General features: G+C 35.3%; 1 protein-coding gene across 7 annotated transcripts in view; it reads left to right on the plus strand.

Annotated features, from left to right (window-relative positions):
- Positions 1 to 16622, plus strand: part of GPM6A (glycoprotein M6A) — a 176660-nt gene that overhangs the window by 55392 nt on the left and 104646 nt on the right. Inside the window, exons 1-2 of one of the 7 annotated variants that reach the window (XM_080590510.1) lie at positions 2651 to 3243; positions 7273 to 7383. The exons of 4 other annotated variants lie outside the window; for them this stretch is intronic. Coding sequence is in view for 2 of the 3 variants with exons in the window: in XM_080590504.1 (XP_080446630.1) it covers positions 3207 to 3243 (37 nt within the window). In the remaining variant the exon portion in view is untranslated. Of the gene's footprint in view, positions 1 to 2645; positions 3244 to 7272; positions 7384 to 16622 lie in introns of those variants that run through there. 2 more of the 7 variants (XM_080590504.1, XM_080590505.1) reach the window with 2 other exon arrangements.

The raw sequence follows: 16622 nt of genomic DNA on the forward strand, positions 1-16622 counted from the left end.
AAATGTGAAGGAAGCTGATATAAAATCTCTCTCTCTGTATGGATGGCAGTTAATAACACCTGAAACTTACCAGAGTCCTCTTAAGAAGGAGCTTCAACACTCCTGTAGTTTGGAGGATTTGATCTTTACCAGGTGGAGCTCTTAGTGCCTTTATTATAATAATATATGCACAGAAAAATTGACCATTGCAAGGGGGGAAAAAAACACACACCTCAAAGCCATTATTTGACAGCGCTGAGTTTTGCTTCACCAGTCACTGTGATTTCAGCTTAACTTTTGATACATAAATGCAGTCTTTTTAGGAAGTTAAAAATCCCATCATAAAAATCAAGGTGTGTGTGAACCTGATATGAAAATGAATACAGGAACTAGATCAAGGATTCACTTAACCCAACATCTCATCTTTTTGTGTTCCAATGCAGATATTCCTGGAAGCAGTACAGGGAAAAAAAAAAATTCTACAAAATATTTCTCTACCATCCAATAGTTAGCACCTCAGGGGTCTCCTGATCCAGAGGTGCCATCTTCAGATCTGTGAATTTTTTATGTGATCCAGATTCTCATTTCTCTTTTTTTTCCACTGTACCCTGCTGCAACAATGTCCACAGTTTAACTACACACTGTGTTACTACACCTTTCTTTTCTTCTAAGCCTCCCCCCCTTTTTTTTTTTTCAGCCCTCTCCCTTTACTGAACTAATTGGGAAACAAGTTTTTCTTATTTGCCCTTCCTGTGTCACTTATGATTATACAGATAAGTCGTATCCTCTTCCAATTTTGTCTTTCTAGCCTATTTTCTATTTTGGATGCTTTTAAAATTTAAACAATAAATCATTGTACAATTGTGTAAAGGAACAAGGCTATTTGGTGTCATAAGCAACCTATAGATTCAGTTATTGCAAACATCCCTGTTAAAGATGTTGGTTATCTCAATATTTGGTACTACCAACAGGAAACAAACTTTAGAAGAAAGTACCAGCCTAATCAAAATATTCTCCAGACTTTTTGTAAATATGAAGACTTACTAATATTTATGTAAGAAAATGCATGAAAAAGTACCAGTAACAATGTTTAAGCTAGTGACTGTTTGTTTGTGTTTTGCATGTGTATGGGATTAAAAGAATGCAGTGCAGAGGGGGAATAAAAGGTATGTCGTCTTCTAGACTTGTTCTCTCCTGGTGACAAGTTCCTCCATTCCTCTTTGTTTCTGTACAAAATTCCTTCACATTTTTTCCAAACCCAGGATTCTGTCAGATCATATATATATATACACATATGATCTTATATATATATATATATATATATATATATATATATATATTATATATATATATATACTACTTATATATACTTTTTTTTTTTTTTCCCCAGAGGGAGGTGAGGGGCTGGAGAGATTGAGGTAAATGTCACTTCTACAGCAGGGGAGACTTGCACAGATCTTCTCTTTTAAAATAAATATATATATTTTTAAAATGTGAATGAACAAATTATTCCTAGAAAGGGGGAAGACACTGAGATGCTATGATGTCAGAGCAATTCCATGTGTATAGGCAGTCTCAATGTGTTGAGTTTGAGACAATCAATTAGATCTGAGTGCTAAAACTACTGATCATTGTTCTTCAATTATTCCAGAAAATAGAAGCCTAGAAAGGTCAGTTAAGAGGGGAAAAGAGGGGTAGAAAATGCACTGGCTAACTAAATAACTACGTATTCAATTATTTAATTTATATATAGAAATGTAACATAATATATAGAAATTATTCTGGTATGAATCATTTTTAACAGGTTTATATATAAAATTTATCCAAAACCTTTTTTTTTTTTGTTTAGTGACATAGATTGACCTATTGCTTCCTTCTATTTAGGAAGCATGAAGTAAATGAATGAGAAAGTTATCATTTATATGTAAACAGGAATTTTCAGCCATAGTAGCTTTTATTTGTGGGTAAGTTTTAATCACATTTTTCCCCAGAAGGCTGAGAAGTGCAAATTCTACAGAAAAAGTTAATTTGTGTTCTCATTGCAGTTTTGGTGAAATGATGAGACTTTAAAAATGTTACATTACCCGTAGACTAAGGTACAAAAATGCTAATTTATTGCTAGACTGCAGTGTCCAATTTGCATTCCAAATAAGACTGCAGAGCTCCCCAAATGAGTAGGTGCCCTCACAGTGTATTTAACCTATGCTTTTCCTAAGTGTGCATGTTTGTGTGTGCTTCCTCATGTACACTCACACATGTGATGCTTCACTATTTTAAGAAGGTCCAATTTTTTAACAGGGAATTGAAGTGTACAGATAATTTTGGATATTAGCAATCACAGAAAGAATTGGTGCAAGCGTTCTTTTAAATCTGAGCTACCCCTGAATTCCTTTTTATTGCAACATTGATGACAAATAATATATAGGGTGCATATAATTTGCAGTGATTAATATCATATATTAAATTGTGCTTGCATGTGTGTATAAACACACACATGCATACAAAATGATAGTCTTATACAGAGGTTTTCTAGGATATTAAAAAATACGTGTAATAGTGTATATTTGTTGTTAGTTCCAGATGATATCAATATGTGAGAAGGGGGGAAATGAAGAGTCATATTATTCTTAAATGTGCTGATATGGGAGGGGAGAGGGAGGGAGGGAGGGAGAGAGAGAAAGACAGACAAGTAATACAGCATAAAGAACCCACAGGCATCTGGGCTTTCCCACTTCTGTAGCAAATAGGGGGAATTATGGGTTGGTGGTCTGCTTCACGTTAAGAGGACACCCCTCCATCTGTTCTCAGTACAGCCTGTTTCCAATTTAAAACACAGATTTCAATACAAACCTCAATCTCTTTTCTCCATTTTATATGCAAAGTGAGGTTTACGAATCGGTGTCATTGCCATAAGGGCTCAGACCAAATTTCCTCCCAAAATTCACAGGCTGTTCATTTGAATACCTGCTTACAGTGGTACACAATGGGCAGCTTTGAGAAGAAAAATTGATAATCTTCACGGAAGAGTAATTTGAATGAAATTACACTTGACAGCCCGTCTCCAAGCAAACAAGGAGAGTGAGGGAGCCTTAGCTAAGCTCTGAGGACTTGCCTAAGCCTCTGCTGTTGGAGCTTCCCAGGGAAAAAAAAAATCCACACTTTTTCCTACATCTGACTGAAGCTTTTGATTAATTCTGTGTAGCTGTTTCTAGTGAAGAAAGGTAGCCATGGAAGAGAATATGGAAGAGGGACAAACACAGAAAGGTATTGTGATAAAATTGCTTTCTGTTTGTGAGGAGATAATTATTTTGCAGTTCCTTGTTTGCTTTAGCAGCATGCTATAAGGTTAGTGAATATCCTTATGTGGCAGATGGGGAAAGGTTACTTTTTTTTTTTTCCCCTGTATCACTTATGTTCATTTATCTCTCTGCAGTAGCACCTAGCATTAATATAGTGATTGTCATCTTATATTTAATATTAAACAGATCTAAACATCGAATTTCACATTTATACTTATAATTTTTCAAGCATTTAGTGCAGACTGCTTGCCAGACCAGTTTTTGTTAACCTTCATTTATTTCATGTTTTCACGCTTGTCTGGCTGGGTCAAGGGAGCCTAGTGTGAACTATGAGAGAGCTACTCACACAATATTTGGAGCTAGTTGCTGTTGAATATCTAACAATATAACCAGTATTTACACCTTGAATGAGAATCCAGTCTGAACAAAGACATGGGGTATATATTGTATATATTTAGGCAGTACTGATATTTCTCTCTGCATTTTTTCCACTTTTGCTTTGCTATGTGTTGAAGCAGCCTTGCTATTTACATTGTACAGATTTGGATCTTGTTGAATTTCATTTTGCACAGTGCAGCTGAAATTGCTTTAGCAAGATGTACATAGCACGTTCAGAGCATTTCTGTTCTAAGGTTTCTAGTCAAGTTGATAATAACTGAACACAGGAGGATGTGTTAGCACTTAAAGATGCAATTTAAGATTATTGCTGATTGTTTATTAATTTGTGAATCTCTGAAAAACAGTGTTCACAATGTCCCTACACTTAAATGCTATTCTGTACAAGCAGCATTACAGTCAAAGGAATCAAGTCTTTTTTTCTCCTTTCACTCTAGTGCAAGCACAAAGAGTAATCCTGATGAATATTTGCCACATTAAATCATGTATGCTCTTCATTTTGCATTTATTTCCATTTCTGAGGAGGATTTAGGAACTCACCAAGTTGGTTAATATAAATTGCCTGCAAAGGCATATTTTTCTGAGCTGATGACATATTCTGTTTTCTGCTCCCTGATCAATCTGCTTGCTACATGTAAATGTCATGCTTTCTCATTATAAGTGACCCATTTAGACAGAATACAGCTTTGGATTGCTTATGTTCTTAATTTTGTCTAGATGCACGGTACATATAAAGAGAAGACCAAGGGAAGATAGATCTGCATCCTTGGTGTATGCATACTTATATATAAATAGATTAGTATCTGCAGGTGATTTCAGCAGTTCCTTCAGTTAAATTTTATTTGCAAATAGCAGAAATAATGGGAAAATAAGGCTTTTATGCATATAAAATCAGTGCTTTCATTACATGTTTGAATTACTTAGGTTTTCATTTAGAAATTGAAGATATGCTTTTTTTTTTGTCTGACTTTTTTTTCTCTTTAGAACAAGTAAATCCAACTGTTTGATCACTGAATCAAAATGTTTCATTGTTATTGCCTGAATAAACAGTGTGAAATGCAAAATTCCTAAATTTTCATTGGGGGAAAAAAATCAGAGAAAAAAGTGAATAAATTCATATATTAAAAGTACACGTTATTGATGAACTGCATTCTCATTGTTCATATGGTAAGCAGTTGAATGACCAATAGCCAGGCAAAATGGTGTGATTAATAGTGTGATTACAACAGCTAACACTACTTATTCTGCCTCCCCCCCCACCCCCCCCTTCCCATTTATAAAGCCATGTGTTTTGCCTTTTTTCCCCTTTATTGGTATCCAGCTGTCATCATGGACAGTGACAAGAGAAAGATAAGAGCTGACAAATTATATTTCTTCTTCCTTACTGGTGTGGAAGGGGGTACTGCTTAGTTGCTGTCACCATATTTGTGAACCTGTCATTTCAACCTGTCGTGTTCCCACTTTGAATTCTGATGACTTTTAAAATGTATTTAGAGTTTGAAGAAAATGTATGGTTTAGGATCAAAAAGAAAAATTCCTGAGAAATAAATTTTGGGGGATGCTTGAATGCAGATGTTGGAATTTTAGCAAAGTATAGGGGATGATCATGAAATCATGGATCCCTTTAAGGTTTGCACTTTGTACTTGAAAAGTATTGACTGTTATTGACTACTTGATACTCCTCTTTCGTAGTGCCTGTTTTCTGCTTTTACTTAGCATAATCTATCTATTACGTGTTTTACTGATATCTTTAGTATAGTTCCAGACTAGTTCTTCTAACTATAGTGCCCTAAGAACTTTAATTTGTGTTCTGATTTTCATCTTCCTGCCATTTTGAGAGGAACTGTTTGTTTCTTTCTTCCTCCTCCGCTTCCTACAAAATCAATGGGAGTGTAAATTGCCACTGCTTACCAACTCCTGTGCTCTTCACAGCAGATGTTTTGAACCTCCCACTGAACAGCATTACGTCTTCCTAGCAGCCATGATGGAAGTGAATAGTTTGATGCATTTCATAAATATGATAACGATAGTTCTAATAAGAGGCTTGCGGTTTCGGGAGTCTTGTTATTTTACAGAATGTTGTGCAATAAGATATTGATAAGTGAAAACATAATTCTTACCATAGTGATTCCAAATAATGATTTTCTGTCTTGCACAATCTCTGTACATTCTAGCATTTAACATGTACAATTTGTTTCTGGCTTTAACTTGGAAAATTGTCAGCAGGGGAATATATCACATCCTGTTTCTGTAAGTAGTGCACTACTAGAAATGATACAGTTCAAATAAGGATTAGAAATCAGAAATTGTCTTATTTTTTTTCCACCGATATTTTCTTATATTGCCCTTGGAAAATGTTGTTTCTTCTTGCATCAGTATCCTTCATTTGGTAAATGGAAATAATGCTGTTGTCCAGCAGTTTTCATGTGTGAGGCTGTTGAAATCTAAACCACATATAATCTGTATTTATACTTCTGCTTTAAAGTATTATACTTTTTTTTTCTTTGTTGATATCACATTTCTTTGGTTTGCAAGCCAGTGCAGGTCAGGGAGGATGTTTCAAATATATTTCCTACTCAGCTATCTGTAGCTGTCCAAGAAATGAAGGTGCACAGAAAGTCTGTATGAACTGTGTGCTACAATATGCTAAAAATGCTAAAATATTCTAAGAAAGTAAAAAGTCACAACATCTCAGAAATATCAATTTGTTAACAATTTCCATAACACTGACATTATGCTACATGCCTAGGAACTATAACTTATGAAGAACTTTGATTGCAAATTTGCTGTCTGGATAATCCGAGATAACTAAAGCCTGTAATTTCAGTGACTGGTTTATTATTCAAAAATGATCAGGTCGACTAAGCATAAGTTTAAGCTGTGTCTTTAGGGATGCATGCTAATTTTGAAAATCTCATGCACAAATTAGCATGTGTGTTAGTGGTAGGTCTCAACTGCCAGTGTCTGAAAGACAAGGATGTCAAACTGTCAGCTATGCTATGTGGAAGAAGCTCCAGCTCCTGCAGAACAGGTCCTCTCTCCACAAAAGCACTGATGATGCGATGATGTCCCCCACCCCAGTCATTCCCATGATGAAAGCGATGATGTCCCCCACCCCAGTCATTCACCATGCTAGAAAACTTCAGAGGGCAGGCACTGTAATTTTTGCATTGTGTGGGACTTGGCAGTGTGGAGTTTAGAGTTATTCTCACTATGTATCTATTTTAGGAAAAAAAATAATAATCTATAGCACAGCAAGATATACACCACTTGAAAACAAACATGCTTTTTTATAGCTTATCCATAACTTTTAGTAGTTTGAATTCCTTTATAAAATAAACTATCGGGAATGGGCAGAGCGTCTATTTTTGTGCAGCAGCAAGCACAGGGAAGAGATGATTTTATTTTAGCTCTCTTGGCTGTAGCATACCTGACAAACATGGAAAAGGTTTCACTGGTAACATATAGAAGAAGTACATGATATTATTGTGACAGGTAATGGTTGTATATTAGAATTAGTGAGTTAGCATTTGGTCTGAATTAGTGATCTCAGTGGATTTGCAGTCTATTACCAAAGCTCTTTTGGTTTCATCCACAGTATGCCAGTGAAGGAGAGCTTTAAGAAGTTTCAGAAGAATGTAATGGAGTCTAGGGTGCTATCTCATTAGTGTGTACACACAGACTCTGTTTCTGCAGCCATGAGAAAGAGGTAAACTGCTTCCTTTTACTCTGGTATATGGAGTGAATTAGTAGGATAATATAAACAAGATGAAAGTGACTTTTATTTCCTATTCAGAAATAAAATAACAGCTGAAATAGTCAAAACATTGCTGACATCCCTTGCAAGTTAGTCTTTTAAATCTTTTTACTTCTGAAAGAGAGTTGTTGTCCAGTTTCTCATTTGATTATTGCTATTAAGTAGGTTAAAAATAAAAATGAACAAATCACAATATTTGGCACTTTGATTTTTGTGGGTGCCTTTATCTGTAAATAAACCCAAGCAGTTAATTTCCATCCTGTAATGTAAATGCCAGACAAGTGTGAGCCATGCTTGTATCTTCAGTTAGATTCTTATGTTATTAGCACTCTGTTTGGCCTTCTAGGACCCCTGAACTATAATCAATTTAACAAGTAATTTTTGTACAAATTACTGTATAATTTGGTCTTATAAGTAGGAAGTAGAAGAATTTTGCCAGGTGATGTTCTTCATTCAAAACCTGGATTTGCAATGCTTCTTGAAGAAAACCTGATGGGCAGAGGTCAATCTCTCTTTACTTTGGGAATATGTTTTAAGATCTATGCTTAGTTACCAAGCTTGTGTTCAGGCTGGATTTTTACAGGTTCCTTCAGAGTAGCATGGTCTTAACTTTCAACATGTTTATTAACCTGCTCTTAAAAATGTGTGTGTATGTATAGTAAGAGTCAGATAAAATACTCACTTGACAATCGCAAAGCCACTAACAGAGTAATTTTCCTTCTTAATCAATGTTAAATATGGAGGAAAATTTTAGCATCTGGCAAAGTCTCTCACTATATTTCTTGCTTAATATTCCTTAGTGGTTAATCCATTATTTTTATTAAATAAAAATGCCATGACATCATTCAATATGGATTTGAAATTAATTGTTCTAAAATTGTATGTTATTCTCCTTTAATGTAATAATTACAGACTACATTACTTAAGATTCTCATGTTAGGAGCTGTAATTTGAATATCTGTTGTTATTCAATATATTAGGCTGTTATTCACAGATAATGATGCAAATAAATTTAGTCTTCCTTGTTTATTTAATCTTTAACATTGAAGCGTCTCTCTTAATAGCAGAAAACAGTATTTCTTACTGACTTAATGTGATACTAGTCATAGGCATGAAAATCCAGCATCAATATGACCTAATTGTACTTTTCTATGAATTCTTAGAGGGCAAAAAGTATTCAAATGAATCTTTCTTTCAATGCCTGAGAATTTAAGACTTCATGGTAATTTTGACACTTCTGTGTCAACTTCATAAATAAGCTATTTTAGAAGAAAGTTATTTCATATGAAAGATATGTAGATGTTTAGAAAAAAGTGTCAAATGTATTCCAAATGTCTAATTTATGCCAATTCTTTAAAAGATATAGTATCAAAATAGTACTATAAATCTGTGCAAAACTTTGCACAATTTTGCACCACAATTGGGGGAAAAACAGTATACTGTTTTTCTAATTACTCTGAAAAAATCAACATTTAATTATGACAAAATTCTTCAGATATAGCAAAAATAAATTAGATTCGGTTTAGTGGTTAGGCTCTAAATGGGATTGATATATATAAAAATTATTTCTTTTATATTCTGACTATGCCTTCATTTCTGATAAGCACTTTAAACAATTTTGCCAATGTGATTTTTCAATCTGTCTTCTCCAACTGGTGAGAACCTGCTCTTTCCTGTTAAGTCTCATATGGTGTAGGAAGTAGAAAATCATCAGCTACTACTGAGTGCAAGAATTTCTTTTTCTGTTTGCATTTATAATACTCCTGATATTTGCGCTTGAACAGTTTCTGAAGAATTTTCATTTGGTTGACATAGTAGAGGTTTCTAGTAGTTTTGTTTTTTTATTCCCTGGTGGTGGTGATAATACATCAGTGAAATAAATGAATATTGTATTAAAGTCAGTATCAATTTTTAGCAAAAATCTGTCATTTTAAGAGGGGTGTAACGGAAGCTATGCATTTGTTGCACTTGTTGTGACTTCAGACTTTTTAGCAGAAGGTGCACTTGCTGCAGTTTTGGTATATAACCTTTGCAGGAAGGTGCTACTGCTGGAGTATAAATAAAACTCAAACAAAGTATAGTATTTGCAGTTCCAATAAGTATTCCTAACTTCTTAGTATCTTCCCATTTGTACCCCCAAGAATGTTTTGTTTTTCTTCTTCCTATTCCTAAACAAAACCAAAACCAAAGATCTTTGTGGTTACTGTCCCACTTTTCTGTTTCTGTGGAACCCTTTTCTTCTTAGCATCTGGAATGCATGGAAATGAAATCCTACAGCATCTTGTATTACGTGTTCCCAGAAGAAATCAAAACAAGTACTACATGAAGGACTGAAGGAGAAGGATCTAATAAAGTACAAGAATCTTAGGTGATCTGGAATTTTAATCTTTATTAAGCAAGTCATAGCTGCTCACATCCCACTCTTCTATCTGCAACAGGGTGATTTTTCCATAGGTAATTTATGAAGGTAATCAGACATTAAGGAGAAATAAGAAGGAAGACAGTATAGTAGCATAGCAAAGTGATTAAGCAGGGATTGCTTTGTATTAAGGCACAATGGGAAAAAAGTAGAGGTGATTATGCTGGTAGAGGTTAAAGTGAGGCGGTATGATGGAAAAAGGGAAGGAAAAAGAGGTATGACTTGAAACACCTTCGAAGGGATTCAGAAGCTTGAAAATGCTATGGAAAGATTGGAAGACAATATTTGACTAAAAAGAATGAAAGATACATTTAGTCTTTCAGGCCAGACCTGTAGAGGACCTTAATGGGAATTCTGGCACTTTATGCACAAAACTTGTGTTTTGAAGTGGGGTGTTTTGAAATGGCTTCCAAATCTTTACATTTTGTCTTTTAAGGAAAAAACAAAACCCTGTTAAGGTGTTGATATCATGATATAAAATTCAATAATTTTAAATACAAAACAACACAAACACAAGCACTCTGATCAGAGTAGTAATAGATTTATATTTGTGGATTAATGTTGGTAAATGCATAATTTGAGAAGTTTTACACAAAAATAATCAGAAGCATAAATTCAGATTTTCTTTTTAAAATAGAGCATGTGTAGCTTAACAGTTTTGGTTTTTATTTTTCTCCTGAGAGAAGCCTGTAACATGCTACATTCATGGCAGCTGCATATATGAGTAATATTGCAACAGTGAGCAATGTCTTAGTACTTTGAATTTATGCACAGGTAAGGAAAAGAGGGAGAGCAAATTTGTTTTTACCTTAACTCAAAATGATGAGAGATAGAAAAGACCTTCTTGCTTGGAAAAGGAGAATATATCACTTAACTTTTGCAATAATGTGATCACAGTTGACCTGTTGGCCTAGATTCTCTGGGGAAGGAAGCCAGCCTGCATATCCTGCCTAGCAAGGTGATGTAGCCAGTGTGGGAGGTTCCACACTGTAGTGGCACCATCTACTACTGGTGAATCAGCTTAGCTTTTTGTGTGTAATTCATTAAAACTTGCCACCCCCTGATTTTCCACCAAATCTTCTCGGACTCCGTTAGGCTATATGCAATAGCAAGCAGCTGGCATAGTTTTGGATCAATTTAGAAGCCTTTAGAAATCTACCATGGGAAGACTCTGGTGTCTCTTTACAACTCTTAAGTGAGCTGTGCTGGAACATGTTTGGCTGTAGCTAAGAATTTAGGCTTCCAAATTTTTATACAGGAGGGAAAAAGCAGATCCTGAGCTTCTGGTGACATGGATCTGGTCTATCTCAGGGGATATGTGAAGCCTAACGGAGCCAGGTTTTGGCTGACACAGTGCTCTGATTCTTGTCTTTCCAGAACAAAAAAGCTAATGCATACATCCTGTCATGTTCTGCTTCCATCTACCAAATCACTTACTTTTCATCTCCTCTAACTTTCTACTACAAATCTCACCTCAGACAACTCTTCACCTTCAAAGCTCTCCTACTTTTATAAAATGCAGGTTACCAACAGTAACCTGCATTTCGATGCTTTGGTGGTACTTAAGAAGAATCTGCATGCATTCATAGCTGATGCTGTCATAAGTTTCTCTGGTATGACAAAGGGAATCTGGACTGTGGTGGGCAAGACATTGTTGCAGCTACTGTGGGTGAATCCTCCAAGACTGCGCTGGAGGTTATGGAAAGGCTATGGAAATCTGGCACTGTTGCTAGTTCTCTTACTTCTGTTCTGTCAGTGATAAAGTCCTGACTCTTAGGGCTATTCTTTAACATTTCACGTTAGTAAACATCTGCAGTTTGGGGTGTTTTTCTTTTCCTTCTGATGGTGTTTTTCTTTCTTCTTGGAGGTTGAGTGTGGTCTCAGGGATGCTTACACCTGATATGGTCCCTTTTTAATAGGGAGACAGGGAACAACTGAGCAGAAGGTGCTACAGCTATTTTGAGCAGACCCAGGCTTCTAGACCTTACCTGAGTACAATGTTAAATACAGCAGATAGATGCGGCAGAAGAAAGGGGATGTAGTAGCTGCTGCTGGGCACAGTGAGCCCAATTCAGCCTCTCTCGCTGTTTGATCAGTCCATTGTGGAAAAACCTTTAATTGAGCAGACTTCCCTGAGCAGATCTTTATTGTTATTTTTACTGATAACAATAATGGTAAATAATACCATTTTGAATCCTGCATATGACACAAAAGAGCTGATAAACTTTTAAAGGATAGTGTTTTAAATAAGGGTTATACCAATAACAAGCACGTACTTGTTGAATTTATGGGGATAGTAGGTTGCTAAGTTACTGTAAATAGTAACAGAATATGCATAGATGAGAATGGAAGTAAATGTTTGAAATTGCCTTGAGAAAAGAACCGTTGACTACTGGCTGCTGTTGTTCATAAAGATATTCATTTATATTATTGAATGGTGTATTATTGATTTTTAACAGAGTAGCTTTAGCAGGAAATGCTTCCCACTCTATGTAGTTTGCTTTCATTCATGACTTGCTGATAAACCACAACTATATAGAAGAAGCTTACATTTCTAGTTCAGTGGTACAAATACAGTGATTTATTTTCTCATGAAATAGTCTGAGCGTGTTAGATTTATAAACTGTTTTTCCTATCTGTTGGGGTGCTTCAATACAGCGGTACAATTGTCTTCAGAGATTTTTCGAGCCTTGTGATTTCTCATTGAGAGGTTATTGGCTACCTCTGATTAACCTGTTATTCTGATCCTTCTTAAACTCTTTTAAAATAATAAACAAGCATATCCATGATCTTTCCCTGCCTTTCCTCTTCGTAGGTTGCATTTCCGTATAAAAATCTGCAGATTCTATTTGTAGTTGTCATGCTATTCAAAAGAATCTTAATACCATGTGGCCTAACAAGATTGCTGAACGAGTCTGGAAGAGGGAACGATCTCTTGTTTTCCAAGTGTTCCTTCATAACTAGCTTGAGATCTGCTCCTCTTCAAGCCATAAAACACTTCTTCCATTTTGTCTTGACTGCATTTGTTACATAATGCTTCTCCTGTGCTGGAAAATTCATGGTCCTAGTACATATTAAGGACCACTTCGATTCACACTATCCAGCATTGTTGTAAAAATGAGTACCATTTGTAGATTTATATATTGCTCTTGATTTTAGTGTAACATAATGCCACTGAAATAATAGACCTAAGTAACTTCAGTACCTGGAAAATCAGTAACCAGGGCTCTGATCCTGAGAAGACTTACATATATGTTTTTGCTGTCATGCACTGTCAGTAATCCCATAGGTTTTATACAGATTATTCACTTATGCAAAAATGAAGCATGTGCACGGTTTTAAGATTAGGTCCTAACATTGCCACAGAGTAATTTACATGTAGCTGTCAGGTTTTTGGCAGGAAATCTGTGAGAGGACATTGTGAAGCAATTAAATGGGGTCTGAGAAGAGACTGGAAGGAAGGCTGAATGGAATTTGAGATTTTTTTATTTTATTTTTTGCTTGTTTGCATGGTATTACAGTAAATTAATATGCTTTGAGGTCTACAGGGGCCATATGTAGGTTCCAAGAAATACTATTCTTTTTCTCTGGCTGGTTTAATTTTTGTTTGTGTTTTTCCTTGAATTACTAGAGGATGGACACACTATTGGGCAGAGTAAAATGGACCTTCTAGCAATACTGAAATATGTTGCTGGTGTGTCTTGTTCACACACTTAAGCCAAGCTGATCATCAAATTTACCATGCAGATGGAATTCTGCCCAAGGCAGGCTGCTAGTGACCTTCTTTTTACCTTTCTCCTGTAATATGGGAATGGTCTGCTTTCTAAGATTATCTGGGAGCTTAATTTCATAAAGTTCATGCTGCTAGTACAAGGACATACAAAATTGGTATTATCCTTCTTGTTGTCATCCTGTAATGAATTATAAGTGAGACTTTTGGTCTTTCAATGCAGATCTGATGCAGCATGCTGGTTAGTTGCTTGTGTTTTGTGGGGAAGAGTGCAGTAGATCTTTGATTTTAAGGCCTTCTGAACTGAGTGTCTGTTACGTGGTAGTCTGTGATTAGTAGACGTTGATATCGATGTCTGATGTGAACACAGAAAATGGATGCTTTTGATTTTTTTTCCCCCCATATTAACTAACTATGCTATTAAAATCTTAAAGAGAAAAATGAAACAAATTTCAGCTATTTGTAGAAATAGCAGGAATAACTTCTAGTTTTATAATTCCATTTTATTACGCAGATAAAATTAATCAGAAAAAAGATGCTTGTCACTGTGGCTAACCAAAGTTTAGTAAAACATGTATCTACAGTCACACCCAGGGCATGTAGTGCAAAGGCCAGAAAATAAAAGTAAATTTATTGCAGCTGTTCAACAGCATATGGAAACTACCATTTCTCAAAGATGTCATCTTTCAAAATTATTATAGGTTTATAAACAGTGTTCACTAGTGAAAACACTGGAGTAATTATAACATAGTGGTGAGTAGGCCTGTCAGGTCAGCTGTGTTTATGCTAATGGTTCAGACAAGATATGTTTTCTGCCCAACCCATCTGCTGCAGTCATTAAATATTTAAGACACAGGGGAACCTGTTATGTACATTGGGGGTCCTTTATTGGTTTTGTGGATGTGTTTGCATAGGGGGGACTTTTGCTGTTAATTTTTTTCTTCATTTTGACACGTCCCATACCATCTGTATTGCCTGTGCTTCCAACAGATATCTTTCCGTTATTACTTGTCATATCCCATGCTACATGAAAACAGGTATTTTCTTAAATATTTATTAACAGTCTTGTTACTTTCAGAATCCAGCTCAAGCACCACTACCTTTCCTGAATGTGTCTGAAATATGCGGGTTCAAAGATTTTAAAGTACCTGTAATTATCTGTTGATGTATTTTGTGAATATTATAGATGTTCAGAGAGCTGAAATACTCTGTTCTCTATTCCTGAGAGAGGAATGCAGTTATGTACATGTTTGTGGAGTTTTCTTTTAATTTACGGTTATTCCTACTTGTCTTCCTTGATTTATTTCTCATATAGGCTTATTTTTATTATTATTATCTTTTAATGTAGACTCAACTAGATTTGACATAGCTTCTGCAGTTGCTAAATCTTGTGATGTCCCCTGGGATCTCATTTTTCTCTTTTGGTTTTTCTTGCCCTTGTAATTCCTGATCTGTTTTGAGTGTGTACAAACTTGGTACTTTAAGCTGGAGAGACTGACTACTACTAGAGGTCTGAAGGTACTGCCACTCAGAAATGGCTGATCTGTAATCATTCCTTTAATCTAATATCCTGCCAAGGCAATAGACTTCAGAGTTGCTACAGAATGTGGTTGTTTTATTTCTAAGGGGATAATTTTACTAGGCTTTTTGTAGTCCTTCAGGGACAATGAATTACACAGTGGCCCAGATGTAACAACCGATATAAGAGTAGCAGTCATTAAACTAAATTACTGCAGTCAGCCTTACTGTCCTTATTTTTTTTAATTATTTTTATTTTTTTACCTATACCATCAGTGTGATAAACTGTATAATTTAAAATCTTACCTTCAGCGTGAGGAGTAATAATTTGGCTAGGGCTAGTAGTGGGTGGGAATGCTGCTGAGCTTTTTCAGGTAGGCATGGTCATAAATTCTGCAATAAATTAAGCAAGCAAGAAGAATGGAGAATACTTGCATGGAATGACTGTAATGAAACAAACTTACTCTTTTCAAGTGGGGAAAGTAGGTTAGAAACCTCCATGTCAATTGTCACTATTGTCAGAATATTTAAAAAAAAAAAAAGCTATATATATATTTTTCATTTTAATGACATTATAAAAAGAGGGCAATTATTTGCATTAGATTTCTGCAATTGCTTTGACTTTATTTTTATTCTTTATCCATTATGACTCACTTTCTGAAATTGTTTATTATTCCTTTGTTAAAAAAAATTGAGGAAACACTGGTCTGTTTTCTAAGTGCCTTTATGGTTGTTGGGATAGAATAGCAGTTGCTCTGTCAGTGTCACAGTGTTTATTTTAGTCTCTGAATTAATTTTCTTGGTTGCTAGGCAATTCTATTTCATAGTTTTAATGGAAATGACTAATTCATTCTCTCTTCAGCTTTCGTTCCATAATCTGCAATGGTTTGAAACTAGGTTTCTCTGACATAATGCTTGGCAAATACTCCTGTCAATGTACAGTTTTAGGACTATAGTTTATAAAATGTGTCCAGCTCTATATTTCTTGTATGTTCCAACGAAGCCATTGTAAATGTAAGGTATTCAATAAAGGAAGAACTGGGCTTTTATGTATAGAGGATAAATATCTGCCCACATGTCTGACGTTTTAGAAAGTTCTAAGGGGTGGGTTGTGTTTGGAGTTGGTACAGCTGAGCCTTTTTACCTCCAGTGGTGATGGTGTAATATCAGCAAGCTAAGGAACTGAGATCTTCAGCATTTATAGTCAGCAGGTCTTGCTTATTACTTAGCAGTGCAGAAAGGTTCAAAAAGTAGGTATGAATATTCAAAGCACTGATAACCATATTATTAAAGAAAACCTCTAAACAGTCCACAGTTCCAGAGCTATTTTTCATACTGGAAAATACAACACCTTAGCACAGTTTGTTTAAATTATTGTTTTCTGATTCTTTAATCCTATTCTTATTAAAGGCAAATATGAAGGAAAAATAGCTTTAAATGAAACTTCAGGATAATGCAGAAGCATAGGCCTTGTTTGTTTTGTTACTATCAGTTATGCTTTCATTTCTTCTGAATCAGCTAGTG

This window comes from Anser brachyrhynchus (genome assembly GCF_964034855.1).
Source record: "Anser brachyrhynchus genome assembly, chromosome: 4".
NCBI lineage: Eukaryota > Metazoa > Chordata > Aves > Anseriformes > Anatidae > Anser > Anser brachyrhynchus.